This window comes from Stegostoma tigrinum, chromosome 7, assembly GCF_030684315.1.
Source record: "Stegostoma tigrinum isolate sSteTig4 chromosome 7, sSteTig4.hap1, whole genome shotgun sequence".
Lineage (NCBI taxonomy): Eukaryota > Metazoa > Chordata > Chondrichthyes > Orectolobiformes > Stegostomatidae > Stegostoma > Stegostoma tigrinum.
In genome coordinates, this window is record NC_081360.1 from 64,010,140 (window position 1) to 64,034,482 (window position 24,343).

Here is a 24,343-nt window from a genome sequence, read left to right on the forward strand (position 1 = left end):
CTGAAAGAAACCTACTGTATTATTTATACTGATTGGGGTAAATGGTTTGTTATAGTGAATAACTTGTTGCTTATCCACAACTGTTCAGGATCCATTTGCTTTAAACTCTGGAGTGGTTTGCAACATCCAGCTAACAATAGCTGCACAATTATGAGTGAAAGCCACTTGTAGGAATAGCAAAGCATATTGTTCATAAATGCAACTCATTCCATTCGATCAGTTTGCAATATCTCTTACATAATCAAGAGATAAATTATTCTTTGACCAATATTATTTTACATTCCTAAGGATCCTGTCGAACTGTGACTTGCTTTCTCAACGAAAGTTGTGCAGCATGATTCAAGAACAAGTGCAATAATATTTCTCCAAACACAAAGCTGATCCATTTTTCTGACAGACTATTATAAAAATCGGTACAGTGAGTAGGACTGCAAATGAATTTACTCTCCATATTAAGAATTATTAATATACTGTTATTGATGAGTTAGCTTGTATTGTATGTCAAAGCAACATATTCCAATCCAAGTTTTTCACATAGTTTTAGTGACTTGAAAAAGAAGTTATGGCTTAAAGGACAGTATCGTAAACTGAACACATAGAAGTGCGCAGCTACTGGCTCTTTGCTTTCCCTTGAGGTCTCTTAAATAATGCATTATCCCGAGCGCGATATTGGAGATTTTATATCCTTCGGCTATCTGTTGTCAGATGTGTGTCAGACCATTATGCCGGGTATTCATTAGTTTAATGAGTCCTGAGTGCCATCTTTACTTTTTAAATTTTATTAGATTCTAAAATATTGCTGCTGCATTAGATACTGCTTTAACTTCGAAAGGAAAATCTGTGGTAAGAAAAACAGTAGAAGAATTGTTTTACTGTAATTTCATAATGGATTTATAGAAGTGCAGATCCAATTCATTTGAAAACTTAAATAATTTTTTGGTGTAACATTTTCTTCAAATAAGCAACGATTTTACAGAACATTATGACTATCACATCAGAATAAATCATGATATGTATGTATTTTGTTTCAATGAATTGAGGCAGAGTTTTATATTGCATTTTGTTGTAAAGAGTAATGTTTATACTATGCAATAGTATTCATGCTTTAAATCATTTAATGCCACAACTGAATATTTAAAATATATAAAGTACCTGTTTAAAAATAATGTAGGTAGTAATCCAAAGTTATATTTTAATGCAAAACAAATGCTACTGCAATTCTTGCCAAAACAAGGTCATTTATGAAGTTGACACAATGGGGAGCAGTCGTGTGTAGAAAACATGCACTGTATGACATTGAACTAAATAACAAGACTGAGTTATTAGTTTCTGCATACATGCAGTGTGGTTATTTGTCAGAATGACCGCACCAAACGTGTGTAATCAGATTGTACCTTTTGCTATTTTTATAGGTGTGTAAAGTTCCAGGTGGAAGGACGTACCATCAGCAATCACTAGTATTCAGGTTACGTGTATTCCATTAAACACATGATGGTACAGTTTATACAGTTTCAGACTTTTCTCTCAATGTAATATGCAAGTGAGTGAATCCCTTTTTTTATTGTAACTTCTAAAACATTGCAGTTTTTTGAGATATTGCAAGAAAAAAGGTGCCAAATTGGCAAAGCAGCTGGTGGGTTATATATTAAGTGTTATCTTTAGAAGGCTGATCGCAGTGTGTTTGTTTTCTTCTGAGCATTTACTTAGTAAAAAGTGAGTTTCTAAGTAAAATTGTTACGTGGCATTATTCCATTCAAGGAAGTTCTGGGAATTCACTCTTCCTGATCTGGTTTCCTGTTAGCTGGGAATTTTCTCCACAAGTTCAGCAGTATTTGCTGAAGCTCAGCTATATTCTTGCTGCTTGAAGCAAAATCAGGAAAATGTTTTTGAGATTGAGTTTTCACATGACAAGGGCTATTCAATTTAAACAAATTCATGTTTTTGCGCGGCTGTAGTTTAGCCACAATCGAGATTGATTTCATAAACACATACTTTCCCTATGATGCTTCAATTCTCTGCCATATGTTTCAATTTTGACATTTTCTGACTTGTAGGAAAACAAATTGGCAGAATTCCAAACAAAGAAAAGTTCACTGAACCTTTCAAAGAAGACGTGGGAGTCTTGTGATTTAATTGCATCGCCCTCAAGGAATGTTTTCAGAAAGTCATATGAGTTTTACCTCAGTCTGTTTCCAGTAATTTGAAGTTCCTGCTGGACAATTCGTTCAATATCAGGCTTTCAGGCAATACTCGAGAGCTTTACAGCAGCCCTCAACAACAGTTTGGTCACCAGTCTGCCAATGTTTCCATTCCAGGGATATCAGCAACTGTAATACAAGTACCAGAGCTGGAATTTCGCTGGTAACATTACTGAAGACATCCTGTGTTCAGACATTGTAGCTTACCTGCTGAAAATATAATTTCTACAAAACATGGAAAGTGAGTCAGAAACCAGAATGGTGGAGGAAACACAGAGAAAGAATAGCTCAATTTCACCAAAATCCACGTCAGAAATAGAATCAACCCAAAATGAAATTGTTAAGGAAGATCTACAAGCTGCTCGAAGGATTGAGAGATTTGCCATACCCCTCGAAGATCTGAAAATGCTGTTTGAGAGGTCAGACACACCAAAGAGCAAAAAGGTAACATATTCTTTGTTCTGTACGATATTATTATGGAAAATAATAAGAAGGTTAAACACTGCATTTTGCCTCAGTATATTTGTAAACAGGAAGGCAATAATATAATTAGTTCAGGCAATTAGAATCTATAAATGTGATATTTCAAATAATTGTTATTTGAAAGATTTCCATCTGATGCTTTTGCGCAATTATATTCAGTTGATTAATATTTTCCTCTGTTTATTTGCTGTTTTAAAGTAATTCGGCTCATTTGGGTTGGCACAATCAGGAAATTAAACATTATTGATACTTATGACTTTGAATTAAACAATTATTTTTAAATTACAACTATGCCCAAAGCAGCATAAATCTTGCAGTTTGTAGCAGCAAATTTCATTGCATTTCAACTGAATAAAACATCAGTCATGAAATAATTTATGCTAATTTTGGTTAATAGTTGTAAATATAAACGTTTCAAAAACTTTTATTGTGACTGTGAATCATCAGACTAATAGATTTACGGCAATGGGTATTCAGAAAGCATAAGTGACCAGTGCACACCAGACACACTAGCTTTGCCCAAATATCAAGCCCCTGATGTAGCATATGCATGTTGGTACAAAATAGGCATTACTGTCTGGTGATTGACGCAATATTCTTTGATATGCTTTAACTTGCAACAATTTGATATGCTTTAACTTGCAAATGTACTCTCTCTAGATTCTGAGTGGGAAAATGCGATGTCTGACATATTTCTGAATCACAAGAGAACAGGAAGATTCCAGTTTCAATCCTTTGTAGGGTTGAATAGTTTGGAGGTTAGGGGATAGTGGGGAACAAGCAGGGTTGTCAATCATGACTATTGTATTTTGTTGGAAATGCTCCTCATATATGAAAATCAGGTAAAATCAGCTAAGATATGCCTTCTGATGGGATAACTTACTGACACATTTTGTGTAGGCTTACGTGTGAAAGGGTCCATGGCCTAATTACAGGAAAGCTACCAGTGCTCATATATCTGAATTCAGCCTGAGTTAATGCTTGCAAAAAAAAATTGCCAAAAAATAACCATTTTCCAAAGAGATCATTAAAATGAATGCACAATTTTGAGATATGCATACCTGCATACCTGACATCCCAATATGTGAACTTAGTGAATAAACTTTTGTTGTGATGGCTCATAATTAATTTGCTAAAAGTTGAAACAATTTCAGTTTTTTGTAACTTAACAATAGCTTTTATTTGAAATATTTAATGCTGGCCTTTATCTAGAGGATCGGGTTACAAGGACACAGAAATTATAATGGTGTTATACAAAGCCACTTAGACTTCAGTTGGAGTACTGTGAGCATATCTGGGCACCACGCCTTAGGAAGGATATGTAAACCTTGGAGGGAGTACAGCATAGGTTTGCAGCAACAACAACGGACTTCAGGGATTATGAGGAAGGATTCTATAAGTTATGCCTGTTTTCTATAAAATTAAGAAGGTTAAGAGGTGATCTGATCAAAGTCTTCAAAATATTAAAAGGAAAAGACAGGATAGACAATAGTAAACTACTTCCACTAGTTGGGGATTCTCTTCCACAAATGGCAGTTGATGCTGGATCAGTTAAATCTGGGATGATGATTTATAAGCGAAGGTATTAAGTGATTATGGGTCAAAGGCAGGTAAATGGAGTTAGACCACAAATCAGCCATCATCTAATTGACTGGTAGAATAGGCTCAAGGAGCTGAATAGCTTATTCGTGTTCCTATGTTCCGAAAAAAATGTATTCTTAGTGTTCTGGACCAGACCAGAACTCCGCAAAACATGTGATGGAAATATCCCAGACCCTCACTTTTCTTATTTTAAAGGCAAGTACCACTTTGATTAGTCAAAATGTCAGGATAGAAGTAAAACGTGTTTTATACATACAGTATTGTTAAAATACAGATAAAAATAAAAGAATTGGCATAACTGTTACTTTATCAAAATACTTAACAAAATAATAAACTACTCACTAATTGCTCCAATGTAATAACATCTCATAAGCGCACCCCCAGCAATTCTAGCAACAGGAAGAGAACCCTAGGTTTTAGCTATAACAGAGAGAGATGTGGAGATAGTGGGAACTGCAGATGCTGTAAAACTTGAGATAACAAGGTGCAGAGCTGGATGAACACGGCAGACCAAGCAGCATAAGAGAAGCAGGAAAGCTGATGTTTTGGGTCTGGACCTTTCTTCAGAAATGTGGGAGGAGAAGGGGATTCTGAAATGAATAGAGAGACATCTTCCAAGGAGTGGGAGGGGGAGTAGAAATGGTTCCCTCACCCCCATCCCAGACCCCAAAAAGACTTTCCACATCAAGCAGATGTTCACCTGTACATCTGCTAAAGTGGTATACTGCATCTGTTGTTCCCATTGTGGCCTCCTGTACATCGGGGAAACTAAGTGGAGGCTTGGAGACCGCTTTGTGGGACACCTATGTTTGGTGCACAACAAACAACTGCACCTCTCAGTCGCGAACCATTTCAACTCCCCCTCCCACTCCTTGGATAACATGTCCATCCTGGGCCTCTTCCAGTGCTACAACGATGCCACCCGAAGGTTGCAGGAACAGCACCTCATATTTCGCTTGGGAACCCTGCAGCCCAATGGTAGCAATGTGGACTTCACAAGCTTCAAAATTTCCCTTTCCCTGACTGCATCCCAAAGCCAGCCCAGCTTGTCCCAGCCTCCCTAACCTGTCTGTCCTTCCTCCTACCTATCCACTCCTTCCACCTCAAGCCCCACCACCACCTCCTACCTACTATCCTCATCTCGCCCCCTTGACCTGTCCGTCCTCTCCGGACTGACCTATCGCCTCCGTACCTCCCCACCTATACTCACCTTTACTGGCTCCATCCCCGCCTCTTTAAATTGTCCATCTTTGATTCGCCTCCCCCTCTCTCTCTATTTATTTCAGAATACCCTTCCCCACCCCCATTTCTGAAGAAAGGTCCTGACCTGACACGTCAGCTTTCCTGCTCCTCTGATACCGCTTGGCTTGCTGTGTTCATCCAGCTCTACACCTTGTTATCTCAGAGAGAGCTGTTGCAGCTTTCACAACTTCAACAGCTAAACTAAAAAAGTTTTGGTTCTGTGGGAACTTAATCCATCTATTCAGGCTGCTTCTATTTTTCCAACATTAAAAATGACACTTAAGATCTTACAAGCTGTGTACTTTATTGGGTTGAAGCAGACTGCTCTGCAACTCTGTATCAACCAAGGTTCATAAAAAATCCAGGACAAAATACATAAAACCCATAGCATCATCACTCAAGCACTACTTTTAATGGTATATCGAAAAGGGATCAAAATAGAGTAATAGTTTTGAAGCTTATACCTAACTTATAAAAGGCTTTCATAGAGCTGAACAAAGACAAAGTTGCTCCACAGTTGCCGCCAGACCTGCTGAGCTTTTCCAGCAACTTTGTTTTTGTTCCTGATTTACAGCATCCACAGTTCTTTTTGTTTTCATTCATAGAGCTGAACAATGGTTCCACTTGAAAAACATAGAAAATCCATTATCTCTACTTTTAAAATGTTGCAATGAACGAATTATGTAAATATACATTTATTTCGTAGAGGATGAATATAAAATTATCATACAAGATGGATGGCATTATTTCGTACAATGTAGTATAGACTCCCAATGGACATTGTTAATTCAGATTTGATTAACTTCTTTGTGTCACAAATTTGTTCCACTTAACATGTTCTAACAAAATGCCTTAAGGTGCTTCAACCAGGGCCAGAAATGTAAGAAAGAAGTCAGAATATTTAGCTGTAGACATAACACCACTTTTTTGCTTACTCCCCAAAACCATTTACTCCCTTGTCAACCAAAAATCCGTTCCACTCAATCTTGAACATATTCAGTGACCTCAACAGCTCTCAGCAGAAGAGAATTCCAAATACTGACAGCCCTATGATGAAATGTATTCCTCCTTGTGTCTGTCTTAAATGGGAAGCCCCTAATTCTGGATATCCCAATGAGAAGAAACATACTCTCAATATCTACTCTATCAAACTCCTTCAGATATATTTGAATAAGATCATCTCTTAATCTTCTGAACTCGACTTAGGAAAGGCCCAAATTGGTCAGCCTCTCATCAGTCAAATAACCCCCTCTCTCGTAAAAAAACCTACTCTGCCACACCATTGTTAAAAAGCAACACAAGCAGTTCTTCACACATTGACTCAATTGTCAATCAAGACAATCCTCCAAACCTCTATCTTCACTTTGCCTAGCCTTCCCCATCACCCTTTTGAGTTTGATCTTCCCCATGAATTCTTTCACTTAGATCTTCATCTCCTAACATTACCCCCTGAGTCCTGAGCTTACAGTTTATCTTTGCCAATCATCATGTTACACCGTCCAACAAAGTTCTCCCTCACCCTACTGCTAACCATGGCAATCTAAGTTCTACAATGCTCAACTGTCTCCTAAGCTTATAGATATTTTCTAATCTGTTCAGAGATATTATTGCATACCTCTTGAGCAGGTTGGACTTGAACATGGGCCTCCTGGCTCAGAGGTAGGGACACTACCACTGCACAAAAAGAACTCTTCTCACATCCTTATATGTTGAGTTATCTCCCTTCACAATAATTGTACTTTCTGCATGTCATTGTACTTCCTCCAATTCCCACAACAAACTTCCTCAGCCTCCTTAATACAACAAAAGGCAACTCTTAACTTTCAGTGAATAGCACCGATCATGTTCCATCGATTTGGAAGAATAGCCCCAGCTGATGAATGACTGGGCTCCTGACAGATACCTGTGCAGTTTGCCAACTGACATATGAATCCCTTGACTTGTTGTACTGGACCTGTTGGGCTGACCTTGAACCATTCCCCTTAATGCAGTGATATGGACCCCCTGTACCAGACTGCTAAAAGTGAACATATGTCCAAGCCCCTGGACTGAGTTCAGATACTACCATTGACCAACTGTCGTGATGCCTTTTGACTGATAACTGTCCCTTGATTCGACCGCGAACTATGCCCTTTAGACTTTAAAACACGGCCATTTGGTTGAAGCACATGCAATGTGTTTGCAGTATAAGCTATTGGAACATGGTGTAAGTGTGACGTTAACATAGCACAATGCCATGCAACAACATGCCCATCTCCTTGACCAGCCATTGTTGACATCCATGACAAGCTGACAAGGTGTAAGTTCTGAACGAGGCAGTAAAGAACAAATAATATGAGGCAAGATAAATATGTATAAAATGAATGACTGAAAAAGCAAAACGCGAATAGTTCTGAAGTGCACTCTGCTCCAAGGCATGTGATTGGCATCTCTGCCTGTCCGCAAATTGGCTTGAAAACTGCATTGCATTATAAGATAATAAAATGTGAGGCTGGATGAACACAGCAGACCCAGCAGCATCTCAGGAGCACAAAGGCTGACGTTTCGGGCCTAGACCCTTCATCAGATGTTGGTGTCCTCCAAAGTGCAGCATTGAAATGGTGAACTGAATTCCAAGTTAGTCTGAAATGTGCCATAGTGATGCCTTAAGGCTATTACACATTTGATGCTAACCTCTGGGGATATGGATGCAGCCAATCACTGCTAAAGGAGTATAATCTGAGATGCTGGGGTCTGTAGGAGGCTGAAAGGAATAAGTGGCAAGCGGGAGCCACTGGATACATACTCTGACTTTCCTGTCATGAATTCTCACCATCCAGTTTCTCTCTGACAGGTAAGAGAATAGGAAATTGTATAAAATGAGGCAAGGTTAGATAAAAAAAATGAGATGTAAATGAATTCAAATCGGCCTCTCAGCATTCACTAGCGAGATTCTCATCTTGCCGTTCAAACCTTGGGTAAAGAACTGAACAATTTTCTCTTGATGTTGAGATTCTCCTTTTAATTGTCTCACCATATTTTCCCTTCTGTCTTGTCATTACCCACGTCATTCAGGGGCTGGGAAAAACCAGTCCAAAATCTTCATCTTCTGAATTAAGATCATTTTTCACTTTTGCACTGATCTTGTTCTTTATCAGCCGGCCAGCTTACCTCCTTTTCCTTGCCTCCCATTCTTTTAAAGTGTCAAATATCACTGACTATTTAGGCTCAATCTCTGTTACCACATCTCTATAATGGCTATTGAACAGCATCCACTTATTTCCATTTGTACTATCAATTCAACCATTTTGTTATGACTTCTGCAAGCATTCAGATACAGGAAGTTTATTTCTGACTTTTTATTGTTTTTGCCTGTTATGATCTTGCTTGCGTTTGATTATGTTTGTACATTCTGTCCCTTCCTGTCACACTCTGGCTATCACTACCAAAATCATTACACTCTACAATTACCTTGCCTTTTCTCTTTAATTTTCCACATTTTCCATGACGTGAACCCCCACTTGCATTCACCCCACTGTTTAGTTTGAAAACTTCTCAGCACTAGGTATATGATAGATTAAGATATTTGTACCAGTAAGCTCAAATGAAGGCTGTCCAAAAAGTACTGCTCTCTCTGCCCCCAGTTCTTGCCCTAGTGCCCCATGCATGAAAACAGATTTTTCCCACAACCGTCTTTAAGCTACACATTCAAAGAAGAAACAAATAGTAATCAGGAATTAAATATGCTGCTGTGACAATGTACTGAGATACTGTCAAAGAGAGGCCAGAGAGATTTTTTTAAAGCAAAGACAATTATTTAGAAGTTGATGGATTGTGGAATAAGAAACTAGTGGAAGTCCTTTGACATTTAATTTTAATATTTAAGAAACGCCTAATTTGGAATGTCAAAGGTAAGAACAAGTAAGTACAAAAGTTGTCAAATGCTAGATGATAAGTTTGAAATGTCTGGAACCATAGAAATGTCAAGGAAGAAAGTTGAATAATCTAAGTTAGAAATGTAGCTGCTGTTGAGTTTTACTTCAAGGCTTGGGAAGAGCAGGGAGAAATTTTCAAAACCCTACGTTCAGATATTAAATAAGTATTTTAAGCTCATCATAGAGCAAAGAGTGTATGATTGTGGATAAAATATTCATGTTAGGTCAAATGATGCTTTCTGTTTCTGAGATAATAGGAACTGCAGATGTAGGAGAATCCGAGATAACAAAGTGTGGAGGTGGATGAACACAGCAGGCCAAGCAGCATCTTAGGAGCACAAAAGCTCCTTGGGAGGGGGAGTTGAAATTTTTTGTGACTCCCTCTCTCATTCCTTAGGCGACATGTCTATCTTGGACCTCCTGCAGTCCCACAACAATGCTGCCCGAAAGTTGCAGGAACAGCAACTCATATTCCACTTGGGAACCCTGCAGCCCAATGGTATCAATGTGGATTTCACAAGCTTCAAAATCTCCCCTCCCCCCACTGCATCCCAAAACCAGCCCAGCTCGTCCCAGCCTCCCTAACCTGTTCTTTCTCTCACCTATCCCCTCTTCCCACCTCAAGCCACACCTCCATTCCCTACCTACTAACCTCATCCCACCCCCTTAACCTGTCCGTCCTCCCTGGACTGACCTGTCCTCTCCCTACCTCCCCACCTGCACTCACCTCCACGGGCTCCATCCCCACCCCTTTAACTTGTCTGTCTCCTCTCCACCTATCTTCTCCTCTATCCGTCTTCAATCTGCCTCCCCCTCTCTCCCTATTTATTTCAGAACCCTCTCCCCCTTCCCCTTATCTGATGAAGGGTCTAGGCCCGAAACGTCAGCTTTTGTGCTCCTACGATGCTGCTTGGCCTGCTGTGTTCATCCAGCTGCACACTTTGTTATTTCACTTTCTCTTTCTGTCTATTTTTATGAACTTATATTACAAGTGTACTTGCTGTCAGTGGATCACACAGATAGCACATACAGCATAGGTTCTACTGTAGAGGGAGAAGGGTCTGGGCCCGAAACATCAGCTTTCCTGCACCTCTGATGCTGCTTGGTCTGCTGTGTTCATCCAGCTCTACACCTTGTTATCTCAGGTTCTACTGTAGGCTGTTTGTTCCTCCTACCTGAAGTAGGCATCACTTTTAATGGGATCGTGGCAGAAGAGACAAAGACAGATAATAATCTTTATTATATGGTTTTAACCATATACCATGTGGCTCTTACATAGGAATGCAGGGTAGGCCAAGCAACTATTGTTCAGTTTTCTCTGGCCTCAAGGGCCCACATGCGATTTATTTACAGCAGTTTCAAGCAGCAGTAGAAAAGTAGACTATGGAAAACACATGTAAGTTTTCTAAAATCTAAAATCTAAAAACATGAGTTATTCATCAAATGTTCACCTCTCATCAGAAGTTATACTGCAAAAATGTGATTTCAATGAAGATAAAAATTGTGGATAAAACTTGGCATTGTAGTAACCTAAGTGCAGAGGGCAAATACTACAAACATGCAGTGTCCAGGCTATTTTTCTAGGATGGAATATATAACATATGCAAAATTCACAAGCAACCTTACTAACATTTAAGAGATTGGGTTGGCAGTTCACAGCTAATATTTGAATAAATGCACAGCATTACTCTTACGCAATTCAACTTTGAAATTGATGTTAGTAACTGTAATGTAATTTTAAAAACTATTTTTGCATCTTTGTTTTATTTCCTTTCAAGCCCCCTACAGTTGTATAAGAAGTTTTTTTTCCCGAGTTCCACATTTGCCTTTAAGAAAATACTATGGACAAAAGTGTACAGCTTTGTTAATGTTACAGAGGATGATTTGAGACTGGCAAACTTTCCCAGCATAACTCTAAGTGCAATTATCTGTCTATCAGTGCTAGAGCTGGAATTTTACTTCAGTGTTGCAACTATGTCTGACACAATGTAAACTGATGATAAACTAAGCTAACTTTTGTAATGGTCAAAGAAAGAGTAGGGCCAATCAGGGATAGCATAGGGAACTTGTGTGTGGAGTCTGAGGAGGTAGGGGAAGCCCTAAATGAGTTTTTTGCTTCTGTCTTTACAAAAGAAACTAACTTTGTAGTGAATGAAACCTTTGAAGAGCAGGTTTGCATGCTGGAATGGATAGAGATAGAGGAAGCTGATGTGCTGAAAATTTTGTCAAACATTAAGATTGACAAGTCGCCAGGCCCGGACCAGATTTGTCCTCGGCTGCTTTGCGAAACGAGAAATGCAATTGCTTTGCCACTTGCGAAGATCTTTGCATCCTCGCTCTCCACTGGAGTCGTACCTGAGGACTGGAGAGAGGCAAATGTAATTCCTCTCTTCAAGAAAGGAAATAGGGAAATCCCCGGCAATTACAGACCAGTAAGTCTCACGTCTGTCGTCTGCAAGGTGTTAGAAAGGATTCTGAGGAATAGGATTTATGACCATCTGGAAGAGCAATGCAGTCAACACGTTTTGTGAGGGGCAGGTCATGCCTCACAAACCTTATCGAGTTCTTTGAGGATGTGACTAGAAAAGTTGATGAGGGTCGAGCTGTGGATGTGGTTTATATGGACTTCAGCAAGACATTTGATAAGGTTCCCCATGGTAGGCTCATTCAGAAGGTCAGGAGGAATGGGATACAGGGGAACTTAGCTGTCTGGATACAGAATTGGCTGGCCAACAGAAGACAGCGAGTGGTAGTAGAAGGAAAATATTCTGCCTGGAAGTCAGTGGTGAGTGGTGTTCCACAGGGCTCTGTCCTTGGGCCTCTACTGTTTGTAATTTTTATTAATGACTTGGATGAGGGGATTGAAGGATGGGTCAGCAAGTTTGCAGACGACACGAAGGTTAGAGGGCTGTTGTAGGCTGCAGTGGGACATTGACAGGATGCAGAGATGGGCTGAGAGGTGGCAGATGGAGTTCAACCTGGATAAATGCGAGGTGATGCATTTTGGAAGGTCGAATTTGAAAGCTGAGTACAGGATTAAGGATAGGATTCTTGGCAGTGTGGAGGAACAGAGGGATCTTGGTGTGCAGATACATAGATCCCCTAAAATGGCCACCCAAGTGGACAGGGTTGTTAAGAAAGCATATGGTGTTTTGGCTTCCATTTACAGGGGGATTGAGTTTAAGAGTCGTGAGATCTTGTTGCAGCTCTATAAAACTTTGGTTCGACCGCACTTGGAATACTGCGTCCAGTTCTGGCCGCCCTATTATAGAAAAGATGTGGATGCTTTGGAGAGGGTTCAGAGGAGGTTTACCAGGATGCTGCCTGGACTGGAGGGCTTATCTTATGAGGAGAGGTTGACTGAGCTCGGACTCTTTTCATTGGAGAAAAGGAGGAGGAGAGGGGACCTAATTGAGGTATACAAGATAATGAGAGGCACAGATAGAGTTGATAGCCAGAGACTACTTCCCAGGGCAGAAATGGCTAACACGAGGGGTCATAGGTTTAAGATGGTTGGAGGCAAGTATAGAGGGGATGTCAGAGGCGGGTTCTTTACACAGAGAGTTTTGAGAGCATGGAATGCGTTGCCAGCAGCAGTTGTGGAAGCAAGGTCATTGGGGACATTTAAGAGACTGCTGGACATGCATATGGTCACAGAAATTTGAGGGTGCATACATGAGGATCAATGGTCGGCACAACATCGTGGGCCGAAGGGCCTGTTCCGTGCTGTACTGTTCTATGTTCTATGCATTACTCTTACGAGAAATGTAAAATGAAACCATTTGAGAATAACTGGCAGACTCCTCTTTGTGAGAAAGACGTAGAACAACTATTTTCACAGTCTTTCAAGTTTATTATTCTTGGCTTATAGTAGACCATTACCGTTTTATGACCAATGTGTGCTGACTTTTATTGTTGTTGAATAGCAGAAACTTGTGGAAAAAATGAGTGAATGTGTGTAACGTACATAGCATTTCAGCCCACAGTCTCCCAGGAGGAAAATCAGAATTCACTTCCTGTACTTAATCACTCAATGCCTACGGCAGCATACATGAACTGCATTAGCAATACAAAGGCCAACGGCATCAATAATTTTAATTTTACACAAGCTCTCAATAAACAGGAGGAAATTTACCAGTAAAAGCACACATTCTATTCAATTACTGCAATTTTGTAAAATTTAATACAAGTGTAAGACACTTGCCTGGTTTTCAATTCAACCAGTTTTTGATGAGTGAGCTTTGTGTCAGTTCAAAACTCACTGACTGCAACAAGAAAATACAAGATATTTTAACTTTTGGGGCTGATTTAAATGACATTGACCAACATTCCACCCATTGAGCTGTAAATTTGTATGGGCCAGACCACCTACTAAATGCTGGTCGTCTGGCCCCACAATTAAAGTTTATATTAAAAAATAGCGTTTACTCTTGGGTCCCTTCTGGCTCCAGTTCAATGAGCTACTCCATCGGTATGCCAGGAAGCTGATTGTGGATACTTCTCAGGCAGCCTAGTAAAATTTACATCCTAAGAACATTATCAGATCCTAACATTCATGTGCTAAATAAACCTCTCTAGTTTTGGCCTCGTCTCATTACTGCTGGCTCTGAAGAGTAATGGAAAATCACAGCAGGTCAGTTCCTGGTGATTCCAGAGCCATTTGGGTGGTTTCATTTCTCTTCCAGCAGGTGGATAGGGTTAAAATCAACTCAATGAATCTATTTTGTATCATGCAATTAATCAAAAAACAATATAACTGCCCAAAATGTTCAGTGGCAGGTTTAGCTTTGGATTAGTTTTGTCACTGTCTTCAAGTGTAAGATGATATTTGACAACCAAAGTATGTATTATAATTTTGTAGGTTAGGCTCTTAAACAAGCAAATCTACTTGTTCGACACAGTGAAGAAATACATCAGTGCTTCTGCAGAAAAATAAGAAAGCATTGCTTATACTATAATGGCGACATATCAGATATCGTACTTCAAATGCTCCACACAGAGTTGTTGCATTATGAAACATACACTTCATGTCTTTGGGAACACAAATCACATAGCTTAAGTGATTGCTAGCTTGCAAATGATTGCTGATAGAACTCTCCCATTTTTGTTTGCGCGTACAGTCCTTCAAAACCTTTTGTTTCTACCAAAAGGAAACTTCAGATGGATGTACAACCATGCTGATTCATTTTCCGAAGCACAAAAGCTGACGTTTCGGCCCGCTTTTGTGCTTCTGAGATGTTGCTTGGCCTGCTGTGTTCATCCAGCTTCACACTTTGGTATCTTGGATTCTCCAGCATCTGCAGCTCCCATTATTTCTGATTCATTTTCTGTCTGGTTGTAGGCTTCATTCTCGTGCTGCTTAGACTGTAGCTGAACTTGTAAACATTCTTGGATGCTAACTCACTATTTTGCCATTTGAGATACTGAATAGTTAAGTCGATGATATACAGAAAGCAACATTCCAGTGTTTGTTAAGCTTCAGAAGTAAGTGTCAGCGGATGATTCAGTTAAGCCCTATTTCCTATCATCCACACCTAGAAGAAAATAAAGTTAAATAGCAGGCAATAAAAGACAAAAAATTGGATTTTCATTTGGAAAATTGTAATGGGTCGTTTGTCATTAACATACACAGTATCACATAGGTTGAGTCAAATTTAAAAGCATCTACTTTATACTGTTTTTCTAAGCTTAATAAAAGAGAAGATTGAAAGCATTAACTCAGCAGTAAAGCATGAATAGTATGGAGAGGTTTTCTGCCAAACATATACTAGTAGATATATTTTACTGTATTTCACAGAGAAAGCTTTCCTGAAGATTCCTTCTCTCTACCAGCCAGTAAATCTTTCAGTCTCATTCCAAATCCATAAAAATCTGATCTTTTCAATCAGAATCTGTACTCTTATCTACATTCCTGCATGTTGGCCCCTAAAGTGTTTGGTCTTCCTCTTTCCCAGAACCTGCTTGTGTCAGTGAGTTTTCAAGGATTGCTTAGAAACCCTTTGTCTCTCAAAGCCTATTTCCCTGACAAGGTCAATTCCATGCATCTGATAACTACCCAGAAAACTTGATTAGCTATCCTTGAGATGAAAACTTTGTTTATTATGGAAGTAAAAGATTAAAAGATAACAGTTTACAATCTACCATTCTGAACACCAGCCAGGGAGTTTGAAGACTAGCAGTCTGACCAATGTAAAAACAGATGCTGTTGCCATTGTCTCCAACTGTGAACACCTTAAGTATACTTAAATTTACACCTTGAGTGTAAAGTCTCTCTATCTAAATGTGTCCAGTATTTGAAAAAGGCTGATTATCACAAATTGAGGTATGAAGATATGGTTTGATTACCACTACAGAGATGTGGCTATGGGATAAATTTGATTGGGAACAGAATATCCAAGGATATTCGGCCACATGCTTAGGATGCCTGAGTTCTGACTGCCAAAGTGAATCTTCTTCATTCAGTTCCAGAAAGGGGTTCAAAAGACAGCAGGACAAAGAAAGCATTTAAAAGACTCCCTGAAGGCTACCCTCAAGAAATGTACCATGAATATGCAAAGATACGCAATTTATGCAGACTGGCTATGCTAAATAATCTGTAATGTCCAGGAATGTGTAAACTAGCTGGATTAGCCATTGGAAATTCAGAGTTACAGAGATAGGGTGGGGGGTTGGGTCTGGGATGCTGTTCTGAGAATCAGTGCAGACCTGATGGGCCAAATGGCCTTTTTCCATACTGCAGGGATTCTATGATCTGGTTTGAAGTTAAATACCAATGCATGGGAGAAACTCTTGCAGATGAAGCCAACTTGGAGGACCATTTACTCCACAACTCCCTTGTCAGTTCCATACTCCCCACTAACCCCTCCACCACAGCCAGTACCTTTCCCTGCAACCACAGGAGGTGCTACACCTGCTCTTACACCTCCCCTCTCATCTCCATCCAAGGCCCCAAACAATCCTTTCAAATCTAGCAGAGATTCACATACGCTTCATATAACCTAATTTACTGTATCTGTTGCTCCCAATGTGGTCCCCTCTATATCAGGAAGACCAAACGCAGGCGCAGAGCACCTGTGGTCTGCACACATCATCCATTTTAACTCTCCCTCCCACTCCCCTGGTGACATGTCCATCCTTGGCCACTTCTATTGTTAGAGTGAGGCCAAACACAAATTGGAGGAACAACATCTGATATTTTGCCTTGGGAGCTTACAACCCAATGGCCTGCATGTTAAAATCACTTCACCCCTAACCTGTCCATCTTCTAATTCACCTATCTGCTGCACCCTTTCCACTGACCAACCACAACAACCCCTTACCTGCATCCACCCATCTCCATCTCACCTACCCTCCCCCTCCCTCTATTTCTGGGCTCCCCTCCTCCTCCCCAGTCCTGACAAAGGGTTTGGACCTGAAATGTTGACTTCCCTGCTCCTCAGATGCTGACTGACCTACTGTGCTTTTCCAGCTCCATATGTATTGACTCTAGCTTTCAGCATCTGTAGTCCTTACTGTCACCAAGTTGGAGGAAGCTTCTGTTTGAAAAAATACAATTCTTTGAAAACACTTGTTGGCAACAGGAAGTGTGGAAAAGGAACCTGTGAAAGGAATACCAGTGATTTCAAGGCCAAGCTCCACTTTCACTTCTTGAAAACACCTATCAAATAAGTGGCCAGAGACATGACTCTAGGGTCAGGTCATCGGTCATGCAAGGACCCACAGAACCCTTGATCAATGATGCGGAATTTTCTAGGTATGCAGTCATGCTCATTAGTAATAATTCCTGCTGATGATAAAACATTTAGGAAGGATAGCGAAAAAGGGAGAAAAGAGATGGTATAGCACTCTTAATTAAGAGTTGACGTCAGCACATTGTGCAAGAGGATCTTCATTCAAAGGATCAAGACATAGAATCAATTTGGGTTGAACTAAGAAACAGCAAAGGGAAGCAAACATTGGTCGGGGTTGTTTATAAAATATCAAACTCTAATACTAACATTGGATATGGTATAAATCTGGAAATTAGAGACATGGGTGTTGTAGTAATAATGGAGGAAAGAAGCAGTCAACATGTTAGCTATTACCCTTCTTCGGGACTGATGTAGGGGTTGGGGAAACTGCAGAAAAAGAGAAGGTGGAGAGAGGTGGAGGAGAAATGGTGGTGATAGGTGGACATTGGTAGTAGGTTTGACCTGGTTGGTCGACAGGAGGGATGAATCTGGTTGGTGGCTGGAAGAGAGGGTCAGAAGCTGGAATGGAAGGGAGGAAATGGGGCTGGAAGGGGAGCTGGGGGAAGAAGAAGAAGTAAGACTCCAAAAGAGGTCTAGGCCCAAAATGTCAGATTTCGTGCTCCTAAGATGCTGCTTGGCCTGCTATGTTCATCCAGCTCTACACTTTGTTACCTCGGATTCTCCAGCATCTGCAGTTCCCATTATCTCTGTGAGACTCCAAAAGCTTGTGTCTTCAAATAAACCTATTGGACTATAACCTACTGCTGTGTGATTTTTGCCCTTTCCTACCAGAAATGTTGTCCGTATTCCCTCCTTATTTCTGTACCTCCTTCATTTGCACAAACCACTCTAAAAGTCTCCATTCTTCTGACTCTACCTTTAGTCAATCTCCATGATTGACAGTCTCAAATTCAGCATTCATTTTTGCTTGAAGTCCATGAAAAACAAGTTACATTAATGAAATAAATGATTTACTTTTGCTGTTTAATAAATTATGTTATGACCAGGTAAGGATGGATAATTGACACCCTTATATTTAACCCCTTCGTGACTGATTAATGAAAATATTTTTACTTCATATTTTGCACAAATTATATTTAAACTTTGCGAACTGGATCAAAAGTGAAGGAGAGCCAGTTCCAAAGTTTTCTTGGGAGCAAGACAGTAGAGTCTTAATTCATATTAAACCCAAGAAAAATGAGAAAACGTGACGCAAACATATATACTGAAAAAGGTCGTAAACTTAAAAGAAATCTTGGAGAGATGGTTCAGTCTTTGAGTCCTTGAGTTGACAGCATGAAACCTGACTCCCAACTGTTTAGTTGCCATCCTGTTTCCTCAGCATGGGCAACGTTTGCAGATATCCCTGAGCTTTCAGTGTATGGTTGTTGTTTCAGGTTGTGTTTTCGCTAGGCACTGATAGTTTAGCTTGATAAGAGAGAGGAAAGGGCAGAGAGTTTATCTTCTAGTTTTTGCATACTAATTCATTTTTCCTTTTCCTAAATTGGCCTTTTGGTGATTCACGTGTATTTCCTGCTTTGAACATGAATAGACATTTCTATGAAAATTTTCAAAAACTTACAAAATAAACCAAGGCCAAAAATAGGTAGAATATTAGACCTCATTGTAACCTACTACTTTCCGATTTCACATCCCTATTACTCCTTCATGACCTTGAGATCAAAATTTGTTAGATTATGTTAATTTCAAAGGGCCTTGTGAAGCCCAATCCTGTATTTTGTTCCTGAAGAAGAAATGTCTTTATTTCTTCTGTTATGTTCATCAATATTATAGGTGACTTGAATAGAAAGCTTGTGTTACTTAATTAGTGTATTTAAGTGCTTATCCCTCCAACTGGGCAGTGTGCCTGGAACTGACTGCATTATTTGTACTTAGATTTTAAATTCTGGTAAACAGTCAGTGTTTAAGTCATCAATTATCCCTATTGGTAGCAAGCAGGCCACACTAAGTGCTTCATGGATACAATAAATACTGCAAGTGAAACACAGGACTTTGAGGGCACACAATTTCTTTATGCATTTAAAGACAAACTTCTCAGCACTAAGTTAACAGCTTCACTTCTTCTTACTACTAACATGGACTTTAAATGTCCTGGATACAGGTCACATAAATTGCATAACTTTCACCAATGTTTTTAAAAGTAGATAAAGTGAATTTCAAAGTAACATAGTATTGGCAAAAAGAAAATGAAAATAGCCTTTTCCTTCTATTTTGAAATTATGATCAACTTTCAGGTTACTCACTTAATACTTTGTTCTTTGATGGCACCATGACTCTCTCAAGATATTCCATTCTAAATTAAACCCCACCATTCCCCAAATTGTCATAAATGTGAAAATGCGATTAGTCTATCAAATTGCCCAATTCTACGTAACTGCGTAATTCAGGCGAAAGAAATGCATGCCAAGTTTATTCCCAATGATAAAAACAACTATTGTTATTGAACTGTTTGCAAACAATGGAAAAAATAGACCGGTTATACAGCTAATTGATAATAGTATAACTTAAACAACAACAGTAAAAGATTTCAAATTTATGTACCTTAAAGTTTGTAACCTTTAAAATTCATATGCATGAAGAAAAACAAAGACAAATATTATTAGCTAATCATGAGTTGTATCAAGTTTTTTGGAGTTTGTTTTAATTTGAGCCTAATGGTTTTCTCACTATATCTAATCAAACTTAATACATTAACTACTTTTCCTGCCCCTGTGACATCCCACTCATTCAATTCTAGCCCCGTCTTATCACATGCCATTCTCAGAGCAACCTGCTACTCACCAAATGTCCTGGAATTGACTGACATTCCTGGCACCAATACCATCTTTATATTCAGATTGTGCACCAAGACTACACACTTCCTGAAATTTTCCCTGGACATAGCAGACAATGGGAAATTTGTGCCTCTCTTTGCAAGCATGGACCTGGAGTTTGTGCTGAATGGGGTGATGTGTAGACAGGATGTCTCTTCCAGGACCAACAATGGAGGCTACAAAACCAGACCATCGCAGCATAATTCAAGGTTGCCACCTGGGTAAGTGCACTATTAATTGTCCAGACAAATGCACAGCAATGTAGGAAGATGACTATTCATAGAATTCCAACAATATGGAAACAGGTCATTCAGCTCAACAAGTCCACACTGACTCTGCGAAGAACATCACACCCAGACTCTCCCCCATACCCTACCCCTGTAACCCTGCTTTGCCCATAGCTAATCCACCTAATTTACACATCCCTAGATACTATGGGTAATTTAGCCTGGAAATCACCTAATCTGCTCATCTTTGGACTGTGGGACGAAACCAGATCACCTAGCAGAAATCCATCTAGACACAGGGAGAATATACAAACTCCACTCACTCAGTCAACCAAGGCTGGAATTGAACCCGGGTCTCTGGCACTGTGAGGCAGCAGTGTTAACCGCTGAACCACCATGCCACCCTTGATCTTTGATTATTGATCTGCTCCACTGTGTCAGCATAAGGACCACTATCTTCAGTCCAATACTTCAAACTCACTCTATCTCTGCTAACCCTACTTTCACCAATGCCTGGATCATTTTCTCTCGCTCACTGTTCCCAACTAATCCCAGACAGACCTAACCCTGCGTACCCTCTTTGCTGCATACTCACTCACTTAGGACAACTTCCATGCTTAGCCTAAAAGTAATGGCTATGGCATTCACCTTCTTCTAATGTATTACCTGCCTCTCACTCATTTCTGGAGGAAAACAGCCCATAATAGGGTAGAAAAAGTCAAGATGAGCGGTGGACTTCTGAGCTTTAGATCTTCACCCCTTAAGTGTAAAGTGTCCTGACTGTGACAACCCTGAGTGGTTGGCAGATGATTTCCAAGACTTTGGACTAGTTTTAGACATTGCCCTTGGCATATTGTGCTGAGACTACACTGACTGAAGACTATCTCCCTTGACATGACAGAGCCCCGCTGACAACTTTGATAAGCTTCCTAGCTTTGTGTTTGCACTAACCAGCAAGTAATTTGAGCCTAGTATCTCTGGCTTAGGGAGAAAAATACAAAATGGCAAGAAAATGCAAGGAAGGGATGCTGTGAGCATCCACGTAGGCTGAATGAGCATGCTATGTGGCAGTGAGCAGGAACTGGAGGTGCATCCTGGTCCGGAGCTGGGTACATGACCCTGAATGCACAGTGTCCTTGCAGCAGGAGTACAATGATAACTGCTGGTGAGGCTTGAGTTGCAGCATTAAAATGCAGAGGTGTATACTGAGTGGATTGGGAATGTACTATGAGGATTCTTAGAGATTGACATGTGCGATGCCAATATCTGAGATCATGGGGACCCAATGTGGTTGGTGCCCATGGAGTGTGCCCTGAGATGATGGTGTTCAACATGGAGGCTTCTTGCAGCCAACAACCAGGAAATATTAAAGATAACAAGGTGTAGAGCTGGATGAACACAGCAGGCCAAGCAGCAACTTAGGAGCAGGAAAGCTGATGTTTCGGGCCTAGACCCTTAATCAGTCTTAGATTCTCCACCATTTGCAGTTCCTATTATCTCTAAACCAGTAAATATTGCCAGGTATCCACTGTGAACTCTATGCTGAGAATTTGCAGTGTCTAGCTTGTTTGGAGGGTTTGGTAACATAGGAAGCTGATTATTAATATGGTGAGTTGTGGTTTTAATAACGCATTTTACAAGATAAAATACCCCTGAATTGGTAACTCTGCTGCATAGCAAAGGACTAAAAATTGCAACAAGTTGATGTGAATACAGACCCTGCTAGACTTCTTGAATGATTCTGCCATAAATCACACTATTGCCCATGTTGCTCAGGCCTCTATGAGATTTTACGCTATGAATAAAAGGGGGGAAATAAGCAACAGTCAGAGGAACACAATTCAAATGACTAATATAAACAAACTATATGGGACTTTCCAATAGTTCTTGATGATGCCTTGATGTTACTTGCAGAGTGATTATCAGATTTCAGTTCACTGGTTGATTGCAAGGAGACATTTCTTCTTTTCTGTTATTATGGCCTTATCTCGGGTTATCACCAGACATGTCAGATGTCAGACACAAACCTGGCTTAGGTTTGGACAGAACTGATATATGTCCAAATCAATCCTTCCATAAATTGTTAACTTAAACCAGTCAAATTATTAATAATCAAGAGAGTTAAATATTGTTTCATATAGGTCAGCAGGACATGTAATAGCAAATAACACACATTTAAGTCGACAACTTTTAAAAATAAAAATGGGAGGCTATCGTTACAATATATGATATTAAATAATTGTAAATGTAGCATATGAGCAATCTTAAGTGTGATGTGTGACCCAATAATAAAATGGCTGAAGTATGAAGGAAGAGCTGCATTTATTTCCGACTATTTAAAGTGAGGAACAACACAATGCTGGGGAATAATAAATCAGCTAGTACAGACCATTGGCATTGTGCCCATTTTTCAAGTGTTTAAACATATCTGCAGATACCTATGAAACAGACAATAACAGGAGGACACAGTACGCACTATCACACTGGACACACTGCCCTACATCAAGAACATATCAGAACTGACAACAAGACTCCTAAGACCAATAGAATCATAGTGGCCCATAAGCCCATACCACTCTATGACTAAGACTTACAAGGATTAAAGATCCCATTCCCACAACATGCAGAACCAACATGGTTTACAAAATAGCATGCAATAACTGCCACATCAGATAGACAGGAAGGAACCTAGTCATCAGAATACATGAACATCAGCTAGCAGCAAAATGGCACAACAAACTTTCCTTAATATCAGTACACTCAGACAATGAAGGTCATCAGTTTAACTGGGACAAGGTAAACATAGAAACCCAACCCAAACATAGACATTCACGTGAATTCCTAGAGGCATGGTTTTCCACCCGTAATGCAATCTGCAAACAAATAGAATTGGACCCCATATACAAACCCATAGCGATCAAAACCAGAAATGACACGACTCACCGTAACAGACCAGACAGTATAAATTCCAAGTGCAGTAGAACTTCATTGGAGGCCTTACTGATGATGTCACCTACGATGAACGAAACGTCTGAATGGAAACAAGCCAGCTCAGCAGCAAATCACCAATCTCATCCACAATACGAGCTACAAATCTTGGCTAAAAAATGTTTAAGCATACATTGTCTAGGCAGCGCACACACGCACAAGTTGTGACAGAACGTTGCCTCTGACCTTATTGATAAACTTTGATGTACAGGCACCCAAGGCTTGCACCTGAGAGGTGGCCAAATAAGATGCTGAACACCTTTCTGAAATTGTGTTATCCTACATGTTATGTTAGGATAACAATGTCTACCAGCCCAACTAGCAGACCTGGAAGGAAACGAGGTTGCTGTAAAAATGAGAATGAGCAATATTCCTGATGAAACTCATTGGAAATATTGATTTGTGTATTTCTCAACTCTGTTTAATTGTACCAGATCTAGACAAATTGTCACAGTCATATTTTTCACTTACAGAAATGCTGACTTTAGATTCCAACTAAAATACGAGGCATTGTCTTATATTCATTATGAGTTTTCCATAAAATATTAAAACAATCAAAAGTTTGGTCAATTAAGCAGTAATTTGAGTTTAATCAAGCAATTGCTTAAATTATAGAATTGTTCATTGATGCTAATTCATGTTTAAAGATTATTGGTTTCTTCACTATGTTAGTTTCATTGGCAAGTGAATTCAGTGGTTGCATATTGTTTATTTCTTTAAAGAATATTCACAATTTGTAAAAAAAATTGTATATAGTAATATACATTTCACTATAATGTTTAGGGCTAAATGTAATCTCAAGAGACAATCACAATTCGTAAATGCTGTAAAGTATGATTGTTTTCTTATTTATGCTGCTAAGTTACACATTGAGTTGTTAGCTTTAAATGTGATAATCATTTTTTTGCTGTATTTCATCATACATTAACAACATGGAGTCATAACAGTTGCATCAGGAAGATTAACAAGTTAACTAAAGAGGAATGAACCAACCCTCATAAAATTATTCATATAGAATAATGTACCTTTGTAGGCATAGCCTGGAGTAATTCAAAAGCTTTCATCTCAACCATGGTTATAAACCACTCATGCTTGTATTCTTGTATTTATGAAACAGGAACAGAA

At 39.6% G+C, this 24,343-nt stretch overlaps 1 protein-coding gene across 2 annotated transcripts in view; it reads left to right on the forward strand.

Annotated features, from left to right (window-relative positions):
* Nucleotides 1-1,427: 1,427 nt before the first annotated feature.
* xirp2b (xin actin binding repeat containing 2b) overlaps nucleotides 1,428-24,343 on the forward strand; it is a 116,634-nt gene continuing 93,718 nt past the window's right edge. Inside the window, exons 1-2 of one of the 2 annotated variants that reach the window (XM_048534610.2) lie at nucleotides 1,428-1,540; nucleotides 2,055-2,642. In XM_048534610.2, coding sequence (XP_048390567.1) covers nucleotides 2,433-2,642 — 210 coding nt within the window. In that variant the 5' untranslated portion in view covers nucleotides 1,428-1,540; nucleotides 2,055-2,432. Of the gene's footprint in view, nucleotides 1,541-1,806; nucleotides 2,643-24,343 lie in introns of those variants that run through there. The other variant, XM_048534611.2, reaches the window with a different exon arrangement.